A 24,143-nucleotide genomic window follows, 5' to 3' on the forward strand; every position below is an offset into this window, starting at 1 on the left:
GGAAACAAGGATATATGTAAGTATAAGTAAGGTACATTTGAGGAAATATAAAAGGTCGTTGTATAGTGTTATCATTGAATTGTTTGTAATATCGTAATGAAACTTCACTCTATTATAAAATAATTTAGTTTGGAAAAGGTTCAATGAAGCATCAATAATATTCTTTTCTTATATGAAATATTCTTCTTCTGTTTTACTCAATGACTATTGGGTTAAAAACTATAAGTGCACAAATTCGTAACAATAGTCTCTTTGTAAAAAAAAAAATTCTATATTATATAGAGAATGGTGTTAAAAATTTTTTTTGGGGGTAAATTACAAAATTTGATTCGTAACATTTTTGAGGGCAAAATTAAGTAATTTAAAAAAAAAAAATGATGAGAGTAATTAGAGTTTTGTGGTTTAATTTAATGGGCGTGTATTCTGGAAATTTTTTATTATGTACGAGTAATACAAACAAGTTATCAGTTTATTAATTTTATATACTCGTATGTATGGATAACAGTGTTGTAGAACAGTGCAATTTATGAATTAGGTGCAAATTATAAAACTTATTACAAATTAATTCTGATTTTCGATAGAAAATTGTTAAAGTTATTTTTGTAACTGGACAGGCATTACCATTGCAACTGGACAAATTTCACTCGTTTATTAGAAAATCTAAAGTAATTAGATATTTTGCAGATTTAGATAGATAATTAGATTGTTTTGCATCTTTGATTAATTTGATTATAAATACGGGGCTGATTCGAGGACGGGGAATTTCTTAAAAAACTCGAAATTTTATATTGAATGGAATTTTTAAATTCTTGGAAATTATATTTTAATTTATAATGTTCACGTTCCTTTTAAAGGAAAAATTACACTCCAAAACTACTCCGAAAGAATTTACAAATGGAAACGAACTTCCATGTTGCCCTTTTCTCTATGGGGCAACTAAATATTATGTGACCTCATATATCACTAACGAACCTCTCATCTGATGGTCATGAAACTTTGTGAAGTTGTTTAGAACTATTGCCATAATAGTTTTGGAAAATTATTTGGAAAATCTCTTTATTCCATTAATTATATCCAATTTTTTGAGCTCTATCTTGAATTCTGTTAAACTAAAATTGAAAGTCATCAAATGTGATTGTTTATTAAATATTTATTGGGTAATTTTAGAAAGATTTTGGCGAAATATTCAAAAAATTTTTTAAAAATATTTCGGCGAGAACTTTATACGACTTTTGCTCTAGGATATTTTCGGAAACCAAACCCAAGCGGTCCCAGATCTCGATAAACGATTCAGAAAAAAAAATATGTTAAGTATTAGTTAAAAAACATGCTAACTAATATATTTGATAGATTTTAGTAAGTTTAAGGAGAATTTTATCAAGAGGTTGCTGGTTTTCACGGCGAAAGCTTTCACCTCATCGGAAATTTTAAACATTAATAAAATTTTAGTATAATCACGCATGGGTTATTAAGAAAAATATCTTATACTATAAGAAATTTATACACTCCAGAAGTTTGTTTAAGACAGTATAGAATAAATAAATAAATCAAATCCCATAACAGGAGTGAAAACTAGCCCAAATAAATTCAAATATGGAGGATTTGTCTTTTATTTTCTATATAAAAAAATGTAAAGGGCTTAGTTGCTCCTATGTATGTAGGCAGTTATAATTCTGTTCGGAGTTTTATTCACATATAACAATATACGTTTAAATTGTTATACCCCATTAAACGGAATTGAATGCGAAGTTATTAATTGTCTAAAACAAACTTTAATGTCAAATTTATAAAATTATAATAGAAATTAAAACAGTAGCTAATTAGGTAATAATCATTTATTGTTTAGCACCATCAAACAAGCAATTATTTCCTGTTTCTTCTCTTCTAATTTTTTTTTTTTTTTGTTTTTATTAAAATCATCAAAAATTTTCTGTTATAATAAAATATCCTTAATATTATGAACAATATTGCATCACGACATAAATCAGCCACCTGCCAAAAAAAAAAGATTCACCTTTCTATTGTCATAAAAATACCGAAGTAACTTCAAATATATGAAGGGCCGAAGAATCATACACTAATTTACTGCATATGTAACGTGTAGTATTCAAAACAATAATTTTATACTCTTGTAATAGAAATGTTAAAAGGGGTTACAGAAATTTGTACATGTACAAAAAAGGACAAACACTTTGCAACAATTACATTTTAAATAAAAAAAATTGTATAACAAAAAAAAAAACAAGCATGTAGGTGGTATGCGGCATGGTATTGTGATCAATATGGTGAGTTCAACAAGGGTACCGGGAAATCTTTAACTATAAAATGTAATTTTGGAGTTAAAAATTATTGTGTATGTAAAAACCAGCTGTATAGAAGTTTTATTTTATTTTAAATATTAATTTATAATAAAAAGAAATAAAAACTCAAATTATTCAGTGTAAATCAACAAAATACGAGTAATTTGAAAATTCCTTTTTGAAAACTGTATACACATACATTTATGATAATATCACCATTCATAAAATCGGTAAAATATTTGTCCTTTTTTTTTTGTACACATATCTGATATAGAATTTTAGAATATATTGACCCTTTCTAATTGATTTCCGGTTTGAAAGAAAATCGTCATTATTTTGTAATATATTTTGTAAATGTCCGAGTCATAATATCATCATATAAGACAGATTTTCCATTTTGTATTTTATTTTAGTTGATATACATATAGAACACGTCATAAATTATAGAAAATATAACACTTGTAGAATTCATTTTGTTGTATTAAGAAAAGCAAAATTGTGTAATGGAATATATACATTCATTAAGATGTAAGGGCAGTCAAATTTTATGTATTACAGTTAATTTTATCGATTAATATGTGTTATACAAAGTTATATTAAGTTTAATCTAATATAATAGATTTAAAGTTATTCTAGAATTAGAATTTTTAATAAGATAATCAAATTTTTAATAGATAAATTAATTATTTGAAAAAATTTCAAATTTCCTATATGTTTAATAGAATTGCTTAATTTTGGTTTTAGACGATGGCCAATAAATGTAACCGAATGGGGTTCGAATCATTGCTAAAAAAGACCTTCTTTTATAAAAGTATAGATTATTTATTTTTGAATTAGCGGTTGGGGAGTTTAGTATGTCGAACATAACTACACCATGTATGGGTATAAATAAAGCGAAATTTAAGCTGAGATAATTTTCATTTCAGTGTTTTGTTTTTTATCAAAAAAAAAAAACTGGAAACTGTTATTTGATCAGACCCGAAACAAAACCGAAACCAGGTTTTTTTTTTCTACTAGGTGAAAAAATCTCGAAACACGAAGAAGGATGGCGCTATCAGTGTGACTTCTACCCTAAAAAATCACCTAAACTCTGAACGGATAAAACTGGTTGTACAGACCAACTATTACTTCTGCGCTTATTTGGTTTTTTTTGTACAGGAATTAAATACCTTCCATAAGGAAATTGGTATTTTGTTTTAAATCGAAAGTTCTTGTTCGTTTAAGTCTTTTTGTCATAACACTGTTGTCTAGCAGTCGAGCTGTTTCTATATTTACATTATGTTCTAGACGAACCCTATGCTATGTAGCACAACTTCCAATATCATCTACAAACAAAGGAATTCCCTAAGTCCCTGTGGATGTCCATTTTACGTATAGATCATGGCGCATTTGACATGCCCCGTAGAACTTTATTCTGTAAGGTTTGAATTTTGTTAATGTGAGTCTTCTTAGCACAACCCCACAGTTGATTGCCATATTACTTTAATGATTTGGCTATAAATCAATACTTTGTTATCAATTGCCAAATTGGACTTACGATCCAGGAGCCAATAACTTTCTCTATATTTATTATATTTATTTTTATTTATTTTTTATTTATTTATTTATATCTATTTTTTAATTTTTATTTATATTTTTATATTTATTTACGAAACCAATTTAAAACCAGAACTATTTACTTTTTAGTGCTATATACTTACAGTTGTATGTTCTAAGTCGGTTTTGAGTGTATATACCTTATTTTTCCGGACTATTACGTCCTCAAACTATGGCTAGCCCCCTTCACTTTCTACATTTCCTTGCAGAATGATTTCAAATTGAAGCATTGTATAATTAAGTCAAATGTCCCGTTATACGGTGACAAATTAACAATGCCTATACGGTGCGGCGCAAGTACTTATTTTACAAAAATGTGACCATTGAAATTAAACTTTAAAAATATTACATTATTTAATGTACCTACCTCAAAATTTTATTGAGATTTTCAAATAATTGAGCCGCTCCAAAAAAAATTACATAAACGCCTTATTGTAATCATAATAGCAAAACATCGTTTTCATTCTACTATTTTGACATCCGATCTCATTAACATTAGATTTCAATCAATTCAAACACTTGAGAGACCATTTAAAATTTACTTAAACAAAAACCATTGCACGCTGGACGAATAATAATTGTGTTTAGAAAAAAAATTTAATGCATTTGAAAAAAAATGTGTCATGCGTGTGTTTTTCTTTTATCATTTTACATAAATCATAAATTGATCAATGAAACACAATGTACGTATAAGGGTCAATCTTTGGGTCAATATTGCGTTTGTCTTATCGTTTTATATTCATAAATCTTTGATTATGTGCGTAAAGGTATTATGTAAATTGACGCAGTTTGACAAAATCAACTAATAAAGACATATGCAACAAAATATTTAATTATTTTTATCAAAATATATTTATAAAACTGGCAAAGTCGACATTTTTAAAGTGAAATTTAATGATTTTTCTGATATTTATCAACAATTAAGATGACCATTCATGTTTCGAATTTCAATGTACGTTTTCATAGAATGTCAATCTTATTTTAGATTTCTATTGAATTTCGTACTAAACATTATTTAATATTTTTTTTATATCGTATTTACTGATGTGAGATTATAAAATTATTTTATTTATGTATGAACAATGCGTTGAAAATATGAAATATTTGTATTTCAATTTATAAAATTATATTTTGTGATAGCGATCATGTAAGTCAATTACATGAATTGTGTAGTATAAAGCTTGCCTCTATTATGTTGATGAATTTAAATTTTATTTGAATCTATCCTGAATATGAGCAATGTTTTAGTATATTTGGTGTATTGGAACAATGACATCAAAGTAACATTACTTACTATGTTAATAAAGAGCCACAGAAATTTTTCAAAAAATTTGTTTCGGAAGACTTAATCGATGACAATTATTTTATAGGTACAGAAGTTGTTTCATCTTTTCGACCTTCGATTCCGGCCCTTTCGTACTCATGTTCGGGTTGTTCGACTCAAATTGATTTTAAAAGCTTATAACTTATTTTTCTTAGCTATTATGCTTCGATCTCCCAATTTTGAATTATTGACAAAACCAAATTAAATTTAAAGATTAATTAAAGTCACAGTATATAGGAATTTACGAAAATTTTAGAGAATTTACGTAAAAGAAATAATAACCTGTGGGTGCTAACCGGTCAAGAATAAATTTTATTAACCGTTAAGAGCTAAAAATATTATTGGATTGGTCACATACATCTTAAGAGGTCCGCCCGAAAGGACTGTCAAACGGACATTGGAGTGCAGGAACATAAGAAATGTTGGACGCCCAAAAACACGTAATAATCTACAATAGAGTTGGATGGCGAAGTTTTATTACGGCCCTATGATTTCATGCGAATTAGAAACGCTATAGTATATGGCGAATTAGTTCAACCGCATTTTTCTCGTAATCTATCTCAAAAAGCCACCATCTGAAAAGTTTTCGCTTTATTTATATAATCGGTTTAATTTCGAATCGTTAAATAAAAGACAATTAATAATTAAATTTAAATTGGATATAATCTTATAATTCATTTATTTGTTTATGTATACAGTCAAACCCCTATAACACGAAATCTCCCATTAAAAAATCCCGAAGTTCTCTCTAACACAACATTTTACATTATATTTCCTTTTTTTTTCCATTTCCTTTTAACGTGATTTCTCTCTTTAACACGAACTAATTTCGTTACAAATTTTTGATTCGTATTATGGAGGTTCGACTGTATATTTATTTTAAAATTAATATTATATTTTATTTTATTTCTAATATAACATATTTTTTTCTTTGACTAGCTCATTCTTTTGCAATATATATGTATGATTTAACTTAAATTTTATAAAATTAACACAGTTTTGTATAAATATAAATAATTTTAATAAAAAATATACTATACATACATATACATAATTATTATACAAATAAGGTTGAGATCATAGCACTTCTTCCATAGGGTAGCTTCTAATTTAAAGTATACTTAATACTTCATTTTATATACATAAATAGGACACATTATTTTTTTACATAATATACATAAATAAAAAATATTTATAATAATTAAATAATTAAAAAACAAGAAACAAAAAAAAAAATTTGCGAAAAAAAATTTATATTCCTGTATTTGTATAGATTCCACCGTTATTAATATTTGATGAACAGTTACTGGTATTACCATTTAAATGATTTATATAATGTTGACTTAATGATTGTTGATTATTATTTAAATTTCGATTTAAACGTGGATCTTCTGGTATCCATGTACGTGCATATAATTTTGTTCCAGGATATCGATCACCTTTTCTATGCCAAGACAGTGAATGTGTCATACCTATACCTTGAAATTATATAAAAAAAAAAAATTTTATAAATTTGAAAAATAATTTATATTGAAGATATAAATTTTTTCTATCAAAAAGTGTTATATTGTGGTTATTATGTAAAATGTAAAAAGAACAACAAATTTTTCCAAATAACACCAAAGGGAGGGTGGAAAAGAGAATTATACTCTATTATTTTATACATTCGGTTGCGTCTATTCTATCACAATGTGATTTGGGAATATTATCGATTCTTAGAGATATAGTATACAAATTATGTTTTAGTAGGCGTAGAGTATACTAAATAAAACAGGCGAATTTCTTAATAAGCCTGGTAATACTCGAAAAGTTTCGATAATTTGTATGCAAATACCAAAAATGCTGGTCTAAAAATTTTGTACCTAATTAATATCTCAAACTTTTATTAACAAAATCGAAATTGAAGTTTTGTTTTTATAAGACTGATAATTTTCCAAACGAATTTGTAAAAGTTTAGTAAGTGTTTATATTTAAAAATCCACTTAGAAAGCAAAATGGAGGGGGCATTAAGAATAGGAACAATATACTTTTGCTTAGAGAGCAAAATGAACAATATGCATTTGTGAAAAAAATATTTTTTTATTTTCAAAACCTAATAATTATTCTGAAAATTATATATAATTTAATATTAAAAACAATTTAGTAATAATTTTAGTTTTAAATAGACCAACAATAGACAATAATGTTAGGTTATGTACATAACATAATATTATAATAAGTGCATATATATGGAACCCAACTATATATAAAAAAGTGCGTGTAGAATTAAATTGAACACCTGTATATGTAAAATCTATATATATTGTAATTCTTGTAATTTTTCTTCTTAAAATTTTATACAAGTATTTATAACTTTTTAACTTATAATTATATTTGTAAGTTGAAAAACGAAATGATAACGTTTGGTTAAAGTATGCATACGAGTATGTATACACAAAACTATTTTAACTATTTCTTAAAACTTATATTCCATATTGTTAATTATACAACCATAATAATTTTCCAATTAATCCAAAACAATATTAAAAGTATGTATTTGAAAAATTTTAGCTCTAATCTAATTCTGAACTTATTATAGTAGGAACGATAACTTGCGAATTTAAGTGAATTGTAAGGAAGAGGAATAGTATTAAGAAAATTGTTCGACGACTCAAATTTTTTGCTGAATTTTGGAATTGTAAAATATTATTAAATATTTGGGCTTCATTTGGTATGTTAGTATTTAATTTATTAAAATAATTCTAAATTTAAACATAAGCAATGCGTGTCAATTTTCAAAGGTACGGCATATACTAGAGTAAATGGAACCTATTCGGCAATCATTCCTGTATAATCTTCACGTTTTTTAATGCTAGTTCAAATTTATATGTTAATTTATAGGTTGATAGGCTTATACACTCCCACAAGTACACTACATATAACCCGTTTTTCTCATAGAACAAAATTCTATTTCAACTAATCCGTAGTTTAGAGTATTTTCATTATTTAAAAGGAAAGCAAGGCAAGATAGCGCAAAATAATTAAAATTTTTAATTTTATGATTAGTCATTACAATTATTTATCAGTAATGTATACGAAGATATACTATATACAAATATTACCGGTATATATACATACATATAGGTACATTAAAATCGAAATCCATTCAACTGTAACAAAATATAATTTTGTAATAACATGCAATTTTTATTTTTTACATATGACGTTTACATGATACGAATATGTAAACCGCATTAAATAAGATTCGAAAAAAATAATTTATTTCAAAAAAAAATATTATAAAATAAAAATTTATTTTAAGGGAGAAAAAATATATTATAGATAAAATTTATGAAAATTAATAATTTTGCAAGAATAAATGAAGATAACTTGTAACATTTTTATATAAAATGTTAAAATATGACATGATCAATCACCTGGTCAAAAATTTTAAACGCCCATTTTTATACTCACTTTATTTCCCATTAAAAAAATTTTCTCCTTGTCTTATATACAATATACATTTACATTTAAAAATTCAAATCTGTCATATTGTATAATAATTAAATCCAAAATAAAATCGTATAAAATTTAATGATAATTCACGCAATATGCAATATGGAACAATATGAAACATTTTACTTATTGTATGATGGTGCAGTAGGAATTTTTTTTTTAGAAAATATGCGTGATTAGAACTATGTAATTAATATTTTTAAATAAAAACATTTTGAATTTGTAGTTTAGTTTTGATTGAACCAAGAAAAAATTTGTTAGGTACTAAGAAGCAGAATGCTGGAGAAAAGGCCGAATTTATGGAGAGGCACATCTGGGACATCGTAATCTTTAAAGCGATTATAAAAGATGCCGAGGAATAATGTGACAGTTCTGACGGGTTTCTTGGGAGGACATTGCAAGTTTATAAGAAATACCTAAGCAAACTGGGTTTAGGGACGGATAAGTCTTGCAAGTACGGCGGCGAAACGGAACGAGACGCCAATACACTTGCTCATTGAGTGTGGAGCATTGATCTATACGAGAAAGGATAGTTGGGTGGATCACAATAGACTACTGCTCGCGGAGAAGGCGGGGCGCAATAGATCTTTAATAAAATTCAATTTTTTTTTACAATTTACCAATAGACTGCATTCTTTTTTTTTCAAAATTACCAATAGACTGCAAATATCTACTATATACAAGAAACTGACCGTACTTTTAATCAAATTTCTAATGTTAACATTTATTTAATCTTCAATTTCAAAAACAAGAAATTACTCTTTTGGATTTCTAATAGGCCCTTAAAATTTACGATTATTTTGTAATTTATGAAGTAATATTTTGCTCCTTCAATTCAAAATTATGCATGACAATTTGTTATTATACTGATTAAATCAAATTCGATTGTCATTAATCCAGAAATGCATAAGTGTGTAAATGTGTATGTCCTTAAAATTACGCAAGATCACCTCTCTTTCTCTTAAAAACTTAATCAAAAATATAATTTTTTTTTTTCATTCATAGTGATATTTCAAATCCATCATAATTTCTATGATTTTTTTGTAAATTTTTTTGTAAATTCAAAAACATTTAATTTAACCATCCGGCTGTTCGTAACAAATTACAAATTTCACACTTTTCCCCTCACACTCGTTCATTTCATATTAACTGAATTTTTTTTTTTTGCAGTCAAATTCATAATAATAGCAGTTTTTAATGCTATTATTATAAATTTGGAAATATTCATGACTACGAATATATCCATGGATTGCTTAAATATTATTTAAACCTTCTTGTACAAGTAAGTAAGTGAAATAGATTTCCTTATCAAAAATTTTATATTGTAGTAGTTGGAGACAAAATACTATCGTAATGTAGATTATCATGTTTAATTGCACGGCCAGCAAAGTTCTATCTTAATCAAAACCAATTTATCGCAGAATTTCCATTAAATTAATGGTTGCGGCGGCTATGTGGCATTAAGCGCAATCTTGTTAAATCTGCATACATATACATTAAAGTATTTCAATCATGACAGGTTAACGATGTTGTCTATAACGCAACCTCCGCAGGCTCACTTTTAAATAAACAAAATCCATTGATACCAGTAGTACGTAAGCTTACTCACTAATTATGTAATTTCCCTGAATTCGATGGAGTTTTTGCGATATTTTTTTAGTTTTTGCACCCTGTAAACTGAGTGTGATAGAGCAAAACTTAAAATATCTCTGGAAATAATATAATGATAAAATAATTTTATAAAGCATTTTGGACAACTTACTATGGTTTTGGAGAGTTTTGAAGAGTGAAAGAAAGCTCAAATTAGCAGCTTTTTTAATGGTTTAACCCTTTCTCAATTTTTACAGATAAGCGACCAAAAACACTCTATACTTACTTTATATCACGATTGTACAAAAGTATTGGGTATAGAAAAAAATCATTCCCAGCTTCATTGCATTGTAACCTTCCAAATGGCAAAATTTCTAAAAATAAACTAAGTCCAAATAGAATACTTGACCATATTTGAGTTAAACTAGAGAAAATTTTTACATAAATGCAAACTGATTAGGGTTAATAATAACACTTTAGGGTTAAAAAAAAATTCTTTTAAAATGAATTTCACTATAATATTGGCACTAGAGATAAGCACATAATATATGGAACCGATAAATGAAAGGAACTGCATATGTAATCAAGTTATTAGTAGATTCTCTATAAATTTATTAAAAAAAGGAGAGAATCTAAATAGAATTATTGAAGGTAAATAACATGCAATAGTGCATGATATATCAAAAAAAAAAAAATGATCGAAATATTGAAATAATAGAAGAATTAAGCAAAAAAAAAAAAATTAGATTAGTTCCGGTTTTTGGTTAATCAAGACACAATTAAAAAAAAAAACAACACAACAGAAAAAAAAGGATGAATTTTTGAAGAATCTTCTCTTCAATTCATAGTGCAAATGATATTTTCGGAACCCTAGCTTAATAATGTGCATATACCTAGTTGTAGTTTTCAGGACTTTTTTGTGAAAATGTGATATATGTGTTTTACCCCTAATGGAAATTATTCTTTTGTAAATGTAATAATGTATATGGTATGAATCGTTACGGTATTCATAGAGTTCACAAAACTGTTTGAAACCTAAAATGTCAATGAAATATTTTAGTTAGAAATGTAGTTTAGATAATAAAATTCCATATAGAACTGAACGATTCGTGTTGGTTATGCTCACATATTGTAGTAAATTTGATTCAAATAAAATTAGTGTTAGTGTGGAGTTGATTTTGGTTTTTTCTTAACAGAATTTTAATGAGTTTTTTTTTTTTTGTTTTTTTTTTTTTTTGGTTATCTTAATAATAAAATTAAATAAGTCAAAATATACAATAAAAATATATTTTATATAATAATTTTATTAGGACATATAGCTCTCTCTGGGATTCCATCTAATTTACATAATATTTATCAAATGTTTAGTGTTTTTTTTACTCAAGCTAAAGCGACGAAAGCGACGGTCATCCCTTAATATACGTTTAGAAATTTACTATCAAATTGTTATACAAGAATTGAGATGTTTATATAGACTCTTGCATAATATTATATAAGAGAATGATTGTTATAATTTGTATATAATTTATGTATAAATTATGAGTGAAAAGTTTGAATTAAATGGAAAAAATGAAAAAAATACTCTTGCATAATTAAATAAAATTTATTTGCTCCAAGGAAAAAAATAAACTGAGTAAATTATACATAAAAATTGTGATTTTGTATTTGAATTAATAAATGAAAAATTATACAAAAAAATTTAACTATTTCATTATTTATAACCATTAAATTGTACTGTAATTAAAACTGTGTTTTACACCTTATGTATATATTTCCAATACGGATGCACACCACCAGACGCACAGTAGAATAAAAAATATTATTTTGTTTTTAACTTTTTTGAATAAGATATTTAGAATCATTCTATCTCGTCTCGTTTAGCCATAGAAAACGCGTTTAAAGTTTTTCTTTACAGCTTATTATCATATATTAGCGGATTCTGCAAGTTCCTGATAATCACAAAGAAGTATACAACTATACAAGTTAATTTAGAGTTACAATAAGGAAGATATTAATTGGCAAAAAAGTGTACAGATCAACAAAATTTTCATATAATTAAATGTGCCGATCATATTCACCATATATGTGTTCATTCTTCGTCATATATTAGAAATTTTGTTAATAAAAACTGAAGCTCTTTACACAATATATTCGTCATTCACATAATATTCCAAATATAGAGTCTACCTTAACCCCAGATGGAGTGGAGCGATCCGACGGATATTACAAAAAATTGGATATGGTGTACAAAAAACCAGAAAATACACAGATAACATTTGATGTTGATAACAGCTTTCAAAATAATAGAATGATTAATATTCAGGGTCATAATACCAGAAACAAATCTAATTTCTAGTTAGATAGAAAGTTGTTCAGAATAAAATCAACAATAAGTGATTTCAATGATTTTCTAGTTGACTTTTATTTTGAATTTAGATTCTAATATACCTAATTTGGAAAAATACATTAGGCAAATATTGTTGCCAGATTATTTACTAATTTAATATAAGATCAAGATGGCTTCTCAAGCTAAGGTCGGTAAACGGAAATATTATTTCCAATTGTAAGTTTCTCTTTTTATTAAAATTCTATATCGCATTTTTGTACTTGTAGATATATATATGATTTCTTAATTTATAATACTTACTTCGATCTCTTAAAATAATTTTCTTTGGTGGCTCTTTAATTTGATTTCTTTGTAATCCACTTAATCCTGTATCATTACCATTTTTATCTTTACGTACAATATCACTTAAAAATGCTATATAACCAATTGCTAATTTTAATGTATCAACTTTACTTAAACGTTTCTCATATGGTAATGTTGGTATATGTGATCTTAAACCTTCAAATGCTTCATTTATACTTTGCATACGTCTTCTTTCTCTTAAATTTGCTGCTTGTCTTTGTTGAGCTTGTTGTGATGCACATTTTAAACGACGACTCTTTGGTGTCCTATAATAAAAAAAAAAAATATTATTTTTTATATAAAAAGAAAAACAATAAATAAAAGTTAATTATATATAAGTGGGGGGAAAAGGATATCGCCCAGGTCACAACTTATTGTAGCCTCCCCGCGCTTCCGCCTTTATAATATCCCCAAGTTTCAAGTATAAGTCTGGAAATATCTCCATGGGAGTTGGGCAGTAATATAGTTTATTACTTGTATTTAATTTTACTTACTTTAAATTTTAAAATTTATTCTAATTTTGATAAGAATACGATCAAATAATTATTACAAAAACAACTTTCTAATTTTTATAAGAATACGATCAAATAATTATTACAAAAACACCATATTATCATTATGGTGTTTTAATATCTTTTGAAATATTTCGTCTGTAGTTCGTTTTATAGTTCTATTTAACAATAATATTATTTATGAAATGTAAGGGAAGCTCATATATAGTAAAAAGAAGCCGAAGTGGGATGAATTTCATCTTGAAGCGTTTCGGGATTAATTTGACCCTAAAAGATCTTGTTTTAAAAATTGACTCATAATTTCAGAATCATTTGAGGTATATGAACTCGAATTTTAAATAAAACACTGAAAATGACAAAACCTCCTAAGCAATTCTACTTCTAACTAAAGACTTAACCCCCGAGTTACAGCCTAATAAAGCGAGTTACAGCCTACTGAATTCAGTCCCTTGAATTGATTTACAATACAACAAACACTAAATATTTTAATAGTCATCCAGGACAGTCTCTTTATAACTATATAAAACGCCTCATTTACTAATTTTATATTAAATTCAAATTTATATATAATCAATTTAAATAGAGGAAGCTACTAAATAAATTTTTTAAAAATTTTAAATCTTACCTTTTCTCTTCAGTATTTTCTTGATCACTATTAAAACCACTACTATAATTATCTGTATCAGAACTATTTTCATCAGCAAAAAAGAAATCTGAACTAGAATTTGAACCATTTGTTGCATGTGATCCTTCAAAAAAATGACGTACCATTGATGTTTCAAAATCAAAATTATCCATTGATGAAAACATTTTTATTTTTTTATTAATTATGCGTAAATTTTAAAATTTTTGGTTTTTAATTGAATTTATTTTTTTTTAAAAAATAAAATTATATGCACTAAGTATATTAAATTATCACAGATTTTCTATAAAAAAAAAAATTTTTTCCTTGACTAGAATATTTTCCTTTTCTTTGGTTTAAATTGAATATTTTAATTTTTAATTTTTAGTTTTACATGTTTATATTATTTTTCTAATTATTTAATAAAGTTATTTATTTTTTTACTTTATTTATTTATTATTTATTCATTCTCAAAAGAGCAAATCTGCTCGTACAGAGTAATTAGCGAGTTCTTTTGCTTTCTCTATATATGATTTTGGAATTTATAAAGTGAGTCCAAATAGGACACAAAAAATTTAAGTTTGTTTTCCAAAAAAAACCCTTTTATTTTTTTTATTAAATAATTTCTCGATAAAATCAATTTTTTTTTAAAAATAATTTCTAAAATTATAATTTGATCTTATTAATACAACTAAAACTTGACTTTTATACTCTAAATAATCATATACTTTTACAGTTATTATAATATTATTAAGTATTGTTATATTGCACGTGTCCTTTATTATATTACTGAAGTAGGTAGATATACATTCAGTTTGAAATTCAACAATGAAATTCTTAATACTTGGTATATGACCACATTAGATTAAAACTGTTGCGTATAAACATTTATTAGGGGATTTTTCTTAAAATATTTTATTATCCAATTACAAAATTCAGAATTCGTGAATTCGAATAATTCACTATTATACTATATTTGTTGTGTATTACAATAACAAAAAATTGAACTGAAAATAAAAAAAAAAAAATTATTAATTACCATGATTTTCGTTGATATTTCAAGTGTTTAATAAACATATTTTAAATAAATATTTAATCAATGATATAAAAAATAATAATTACATTTAATGTATAACCTATAGTATACAAGAAAACATGTAAAAATCGTATACGAGTAAATGATAACATTTTTATTATATTATAACAGAATTATTTGCATTATATTGAGGGTGTCAAATATACTTGTTTGTTTACTCAGTGTTAAGAATTTATAATTGTGGGCCTTTAGATATCTACATGTACTTACAAAATATAACAAAATTTATAATCTTATATATTATTATGTACAATAACAATTTAGGGAAAATATCCAGGTGTATAATTATATTTTAGGGAATTAATAATGTTCAATATTCAATATTAAATTTTTCATAACATAAAAATTAAATTGATTTTCTTGTTAAATAGGATTAATTCTTCAAAAAGATTTTGACATTAACATTTTTATTTTTGTTTTCTGATAATAATTAAATTTTTATGTTAAGTACCTATAATATTTTTAATTTATATTATGTAAAGGCCATAAAAAAGTGATTTTGAGAAATGAACATCTGGAACATTTAAAAAAAAAATTTTTTTTTTGTCATTGTATATAAGTGAAATTGACATCATAGCGCGTATAAAAGAGAAAATTTTTTTAATAAACATTTCTATTAATTTACTAAACGTAATATGCTCTCCTTGTCTGACTAATGAATGGAGCGATTTTGACAACTAAAGAGTCTCGGGTTCAAATGTGCTTTCTCAGACCAGATCATTATATGTAGAAATTATATTTAATATAATTAAAATGTTTATATAAAAAATAATTGTCCATTTATGCACAATATTCGATACTGAATACCAATTACCAACAAAAATATACACAAATTACTAATAATTATCAATAACCATCAAAATTTTATTTTAATATAAAGGAAAAATCTGCCGTAGCAGATTCTAAAGTCAAGTAGAAAATCCTGATGTTCCCAATGGATGGAAAAATGAGTATGGAAAAAAAATGCTCCCCTTAATTATTAATTTTGATTTTAATTTGATGTTTTTAATATAAGAATAATATTACAATTACAATTTTTTTAAAATTGTAAATTACATACATTTAGGGATTATTCTAAATTTTTTATTCAATTCAGAATATTCAAGCTAAAACAAATAATAATTAGTGTACTGTATTTTAAATTTTTTCTATTGAATAGAAGAAAATCAGCTTTGGTTTTCTGCATTCATTTCTTGTCAGCTTCTGCTCATGCACCATATAAGCAACAATAACCAAAATTTATTTTACTTAATCAAATTTGAGGGAAGTTTTCTATTTCACATATTTAAGAAATTTGAAATCGAGTAATTAAAAGCGATATATTATGTAGATTAGATTAGACTAGACTAGAGGCGACCCAACAATGCACCGAGACCCAACAATTGGATCATACCCCCTCCCTCCGACCTATCACGCTGAAAGCTCTGCCTCGAGACTATTTTGTGGGGATCGATTTCTCGCAGATCTTTTGTTATGACGATGCAACCACCAATAGGTTTCTCATTCAGTGAATCAACGCAACAAACTCACCAAGAAGGTTCATCGAAGTCTCTTTCATTTCTCTACAGAACCTGACTCTTATGATATATATGACATAATATGTTATGTAAAATTTATAATAAATTTTTATATAAAATTTATTAAGAAGAACCAATAAAGGCAATGATTTTTTTTTATATTTCCAAGTTTATAGTTTGGCAAAAAGTGCATCGCTTTAAAAATTCGAAAGGATTTTGGTTCTGGGGAGGAAGATTTTTTATTTCCAATTTTTTTTTTTATCATTTACAATTATACTCGATTATTTAATATCCTTTTGAATTTGTTGATTTTATTTATTAATATTAAATATTTATAAAACTCACTTGATTTCTTTCTTTTTCAAATTGTTTGTTTTGTTTAGATACAAAATCAATTATCCTATTTAATTTTGTATATTTTTTTTTTCACCTAATACCCATAATTAAATTAATGTTTATATTATAATTTTTATCATTAAATCACTTAATTCCAATTGAATTATAAAGTGATGGCGTATAATTGAGAACGTCGTGCTAACACGTGACCAAAATATTTAAATAGGAACACACGACTTCCTTTTAACATTTATAAACACCTCCTTTAATATTATTGTATTCATAATATAATAGCCGGATAAATATTTACTTCCGTGAAATTTTAATTGTAAACATATAATATTATATACATGTATATATATATATGTATAAATATAATATTATTAATTGTTCACTAATTATATGCTCCAATAAAATCACTTTAAATTTTATTAAATAATTTAGAATTATAAGAATTATAAAAATATAATTAAATTATAAATTTTTATTTTATAAATTCACATAATTTGTATATTTAATTTTTGTATATCCGCTATATAATTGATCCTTTTTCTCTGTTTTTTTTTTTCATGAAACCGAACCGATCTATTGTTCACTTTAAACTGATAAATATATTTAAATGCAATTCATCTTTAAGGGAAGTATCACTAACATCACCAATATATCAGTTCATTTTTTTTCAATAATGGTCTTATTTACAATATACAAGATGTATATATGAATAAATATACCCTTATACAAACTGTAATATATAAAATGTACCTATATATAATATTGTGAACATTCAAATGAAATTTCAAGGATCCTTTATTATATCACTTTTATTATTTTTCGTATAAAATGAAAGGATAATTTGAAATTTTTATTTTTATTCTTTTGTGCTTTTTCCCTTATCCTTAACATTTAATATTGTATTGAAGGGAAAGAATAAATAGAAATAAAATTATAACAGACTGCTATTGGGCGGAGTTTTGTAAATTTTTTTTTCCAGCCAATAAAATTTCGTTTATTGTATATATTATGTTGGTACATACAAGTATTTAATATAATTCCAATATGGTGCTTGTAATAATACTTGGTATTTTTTTTTATTTTTCTTTATTAAATGGAAATATTGATTTCTATATAGAAATGTAAAATAAAGTACAAAAAAGGTTCTATATATAATGATAATTTTAAAATTTTTTTATATTTTTTAAAGTCGTCCATTTGAATCAATGAAATTAATTATGTAAGATAGATTAATTGTATGAGATAGATACACATATAGGACCATATTAATATCGGTAGTATAGTTTAAGAAAATAAATTTCTGGTGCAATCAATAATCGTAATATTGATATTGATAACAATAATACAAAACCAGTTTTTAATTAATTCGAGTACCATTATAATTTGAAGAGAGAAATGATTATCAATTCCTAATATCCTGGTTTTCTCTAATTATTCGGGTTTTGATTAATATAATAGTTATATTTTTAGGATTTTTAATTGATTTACTTGGTATATATTATGTTATTGTATAAAAATTGTAATATATACCTTATAATATATATGATATATAAAATAAATATGAAATGTAAAAATAATTATGTATTCTTTGATCTATGGTGATTATCCTTATATAACTGATTGAATTGTCCTGAATAGAAGGAAGATTTATGTACATATATATCGTTTGTTTGTTGCAACACTGACATAACCTAAAATTTGCACATTTGAGAAAATCTAATTATAAACACAGCAATGCTCTTTTATTTTTAATTCTGATATTAAAACAAAATATTTTAACAAATTAATAAATATTATTTGATATTTACCTGTAATACATTTCATTGCGTACTATTTTAAATAATGTAAATTTATTTTACTGTAGCCAAACTTTGTTCGAATATTACAGCACATTTTATTTATGTACCTTATATAACTGTAGTGATTATAACTACAATAACAAATTTCAAATTTATTTTAAATTGTTATACTCTTTATTTACATTAAAAATTTTTATTTATTTATTATTTTTTTATTTATTAAAAATATTTTAAAATTTTTGAAAGTAAAATTTTTCAATTTTTCCTAGACGACTAACGGTTAAAAAGCAAAACGTTTGACATTTATTGAACTTTTCACTTATAAAAAATGTTGTTTACATATGATTTGTAGATGTCGCTAAATTCGTTCCACAAATCCACAAAATTAGACTTTCAGTAATGACTTTGACATTTGCAGTTTTGTTTACAATAAATGGAAAAAAAGAAAAAAAGTTTGCGTGAGGAAAACATTTATCTCAGTGTAGTAAATCATTATTCTATAGTTAGAAGTTTAAGTATTTCGGAGTCAATTATATCATCAATTTATTTTCCTTTAAATAGCACTTATTATTTAAATTCAAAAGTTGTGTATAACATGTTTAAAAATTATGATAATTCACTAACCTTGTAAACTTTTTTATAATACATATGTAATGAGCAAATCATTATGTTAAAAAAATTTTAAAATAAAATCAATTTATTGATTCATCGTAAGTTTTGAAAGTTTCCATAGTACTCGATAATTTTAATTTCATATTCAAGAAAATTCGTAATAATCTTATTTAATCAGAATCTTATATACTGAAACCATGTTGCTTTTCACAATATCAAATATAGCCCCATTAATTTATTATTATTTAAGACCATTTATTAAATGGTTTCTTCATCAACTCACTAGATTATGTGAATTACAAAGGCTGTGCTACGGTAAGAAATAAATTATTTTATTTTTTTTTTTTCATTTAAATGAACTAAATATTTTTTATTCATAGGAGCGAAATTAGGTTCTCATCGCACTAGACAAGTTGAAAGATCCCTTCAGCAATCGAAATTCCCAGCTATTAAGATTATCTCTCGTGAATTAGATTTACAAGTGGAATACTGTAATTTTGAGGAGTTTAATGTATTAGTGAAAAGAGCTGTTAAAGTGGTTATGCAAGCTAAAAGAATTAAACCACAGGTGCATCCAGATTTTGGTAGATTATTTGGTCAATGTGTTGAACAAATTTGGGGTTACAGAAAACTCTTATTTGAAATAGAACGATTAAGAACAACACAATATGACTGTGAAAATTTAGATCATGAAAGAAAATTATCTGATTTATGGGCACTATTAATGCCAAATAATCGCTTAGAATCTCGTATAACAAAGCAATGGCAAATAATAGGATTTCAAGTAAATTCAAAATTATATTATGAAATATTGCAAATATATTTTTAATTTTTTTTTTATTTTAGGGTGATGATCCAAAAACTGATTTTCGCGGAATGGGTATGTTAGGTCTCGAAAATCTTTTGTATTTTGCAAGAGAATATAATGATGCCGCTCGTCATGTGTTATCACATTCACTACATCCTACATATGGATATACATTTGCTATAGTTGGAATTAATTTAACATCGATGGCTTACAAATTAATAAATTCTGGTAAAGCAAAAACACATTTCTACAACGTTAGCAAACGTGCAATTAATATTACACATTTTCATCGTTTCTATTGTTATTTATTTTTCGAGTTTGATCGATTTTGGGTTGAATCTAATCCGAGGAATATAATGGATTTTCCTCTAATTCATCAACGTTTCGAAACAAATATATCAATAGAACTAGAAAAGGAAAATACAGCTTTTAAAACAAATTTAGTCGTTGAATCGATTTAATATATATATATCTGTATGCTGTATATAGCACTACTTGACAAATATGTATTTAAAATTCTAGCTGAATTATCTGTCCTTTAATTGTAAGTCTTATATTTAATATACATAGTACTGCATACTTTTTTTATGCATTATTAGTTTTTCTTTGTCTTTTTTTGAATAAATTTTATTCGACTTTATTTGAATTGGAAATAAAAAACTAGTAAAAAAAATTTTTTTTTTGTTTGATTAAACCTTTTTTACCATAGATTAAGTTTATTGGAAATTTACACCTAGGTTTCAGACGTTACCTAGGTTATATAATTTGGCCCCAAATAAAATTAAGTTTTTCTACATAATAATTATGTAAATGATTTTCAAGTAGAAAATTTAATTATAAACTAATTTTGCTAGTATTATAAATTACTCGAATAATACTTGAAAGTGATTATTCCAATCATTGAACTTGATTTGTTTGCAAATTACTTTGTTTATTTTTTTCTACTTTTCTCCAAAAGAATTTTTATAGCATAATTGTTACTAGTATAAAATGCTTGATGTGAAGAAAATGATTTCCCGTTTTACAAAATTTTGAATTTTTTGTAGATCTATTCACACTACTTCTAAAAGTTCTTTTTATATTGCGCGTGCATTTATTGGAATTAATTAAAAGAAAATTCTCAATACAGCACTGTTTGTTTTTAAAAATTTTAAAGGAAGAATGTTAATTTTACACTTTGATTTTTTTTCAACTTGACAACTTGACGATTTATTTTACAAATAATTTATGTAGTTCATTTATGTTGTCTTTGAAAAACGAACTTTAAAATTCATCACTATTTTAAAGCCAAAGCAAAAATGTATTCTAACTGTCGAAAATAGTTTTGTTTACCAAAATCCTTAGTAAAATATAGAATGTAAACTTGACGCCAAAAAGTTTGAATTTTGGTTGACGCTCTTATATCATAAAGACCTTGGTTTGAAATTAAGTGAAAAAATTTATGAATAATAAGAAAATACTATTAGATTTTTATAAAAACGAAATGGCGAAATCATAACATATTTTTTACTATTACATGTTCATGTAAACTCAAAACAGTTAATATGATTTAACTGAGCTACTCATACTAATTTCGCTATATTGGGAAAAATTAAGTCTTTTTATGAATAATTTAAATGAGAAACATTTGTTTGTGGTCACATGTATAGTGCTTTTATGAAAGGCGTATTCTGACAAAAGTTATTACATAAATTATCCTAATACAGTTTTCTAAATATTAAAAGGGTATTAAAAATATACAATATGTATTTTTTTTTTTATTTTCATAAATCAATTTTATTTAATTTTTTACCTTGTTTGTTCTTTTTTACAGTATCTTTAATTATTTATTACAAGATATATTAAACTATTTAATTATAAATTTATTTATATATTATATGTATATGCATAATTTATATTTTTATATGTATATATCGATTCATATTAGTAATATTATGTATTATATTTAAACATATATAATATATTTTTTTAAATGTTTTCTATTCACATTTTTTATTTTTATTCATGGTTGGTGTATCAGTAATAAGGTATATAGAGTTAATCGTTATTTCGAATGTATTTGAACAATATTAGTTATTTTTTCCTTTATGTTTTTTTTTATTAATTTTATAATGTAGCTGTTTTTATTCAAAATTTTTAACATAAAATTATCTTTTGGATTTTTTTTTAAATTATTCTAAATTGGGATATTACAGCTTTTTTTTATATGACTTTGTATTTTTATTTCTTTTAAAATATTTTATATATCTTACTTTTCTTTAAAGAATATATTTTACATATATTTTATATGAATATATATATGTATATATATTCATATAAATTACTATAATTATTAATATCGCTTAAGACAAAACGAAACAAATCATTTTTGTTGTACAAGTAGCTATTGTAATTTTTTTGTTTTACACTATCTGCTATGAATTTACAAATTTACGAGGTAAAATGCTAAAAATTCTAATTTTTGTTGATATTGTTAATTAATATTTACTAACGTTAAATGTATATTTGTTTCCATATTTATTTTATTATTTATTTTTTTTTTTTTCTTTGTAATATCATCAGTTAATTTTAAGTCACTCACTTTTCTGTTTAATATACGTAATGTTATAAAACTCTTATTTTTGTATTCATTTTAATTTTTTTTTATATAAATATGTATATGCAAATATATATAAAATATTAAATACATTATATGGTTGATTTTTCTAGTATTAGAATTATGTTATGTAAAAAATTTTGAAGAAATGAGACAAATATGTTATGTTTTTTATAAAATTTTATTTTGTTGATTTTTCTGCATTTTGTATATAATTGCATTTTATTTTAATACTATTTTTTTTACTATTTTTATTAATAGATATTAATTTTTGTAAATTTTATTGTTTGCCGCAAGCTATAAATTAAATAAATTTTTTTATTAAATTTTATTTGGTATAAAAAAAAAAACTGTCCTCTAAGTTTGCTCACATACCTTTTACTGTAATTTATGTTCAAAATGGATTTGATTAGAAATTTAATTGATGTTGAACTAAGTAAAATGTTAAATTATTTTATTTTTATATTTTTTCTAAATATGTATTAATAAAGATATGCTATCGAGTGGACGATCCAAAATGAGAAAAATTTTTGTTTGAAACATAGAGTCGAATCGGAAACGTTTCCGCACTATAGGAATTTTAAATAGGTGAATTTTAATATACATAAGTTTTTTTTTCTTACAACTTCCGTTACAAAAGTAGCAAATTATTTTTAAGTTGAACACATATTTTTACATTGCGTTCATAATTCTTAATATTTCATTTTGCTAATAGAAAATTTCTTCACTGTTCTATCTTTTATTCATCAGTTTTTACATTTTGGAGTCAAATTTCTTTAAAACCATAGCAGTAATAAACCTAAAAACTTTTTTGTTGCTTATATTTTTATATTGTTTCGTAATATCTTTTATACCATATACATAGATTTGAAAATGACACAATTTCACTTTTTTTCTTCAAAATCCTCTTTGATTACCAAAACTTTTATACAGTTTTGATCATTCATTCATGTAGTTTTTAATCTTCTACTGCTTTTTTTAGTTATATATATATATAATTTATTTAAAAATTCTTTTGAATAAATAATTTTTCAGTCAAAAATTTAATTCCAGTTTGGTGGATTCACTAGTATTATCATGTGTCTTACATTCACAAGTATTATTATGTGAATCTTTTTTTTTAAGAAAATTAAAATTTTACAGAGCATTAATAAAAAATTTATATAGTGTGTTTTTTGGAAAAAATCAGAAATAAAATGAACTCAAGAGTTGCTTTATTTAATGAAATTTTTTAAATGC

At 24.5% G+C, this 24,143-nt stretch overlaps 2 protein-coding genes across 2 annotated transcripts; one reads left to right on the top strand and one right to left on the bottom strand.

Moving 5' to 3' along the window:
- Positions 1 to 6,169: 6,169 nt before the first annotated feature.
- On the bottom strand, positions 6,170 to 14,386 carry LOC129608041 (pancreas transcription factor 1 subunit alpha). Its single transcript, XM_055519347.1, has 3 exons — positions 14,132 to 14,386; positions 12,953 to 13,260; positions 6,170 to 6,698 (listed from the first exon to the last, which is right to left on the bottom strand). Exons 1-3 carry the CDS (start codon positions 14,314 to 14,316, stop codon positions 6,472 to 6,474), a joined length of 720 nt encoding a protein of 239 aa, XP_055375322.1. The 5' UTR covers positions 14,317 to 14,386; the 3' UTR covers positions 6,170 to 6,471.
- Positions 14,387 to 19,340: 4,954 nt separating this feature from the next.
- On the top strand, positions 19,341 to 20,949 carry LOC129608014 (ELMO domain-containing protein 2). The gene is made up of 3 exons (XM_055519313.1): positions 19,341 to 19,815; positions 19,881 to 20,284; positions 20,347 to 20,949. The coding sequence occupies exons 1-3, from the start codon at positions 19,698 to 19,700 to the stop codon at positions 20,767 to 20,769; spliced, it is 945 nt and encodes a 314-aa protein (XP_055375288.1). The 5' UTR covers positions 19,341 to 19,697; the 3' UTR covers positions 20,770 to 20,949.
- The last annotated feature ends 3,194 nt before the right edge of the window (positions 20,950 to 24,143 follow it).

Source organism: Condylostylus longicornis, unplaced genomic scaffold, assembly GCF_029603195.1.
Source record: "Condylostylus longicornis isolate FDR11 unplaced genomic scaffold, ASM2960319v2 ptg000030l, whole genome shotgun sequence".
Lineage (NCBI taxonomy): Eukaryota > Metazoa > Arthropoda > Insecta > Diptera > Dolichopodidae > Condylostylus > Condylostylus longicornis.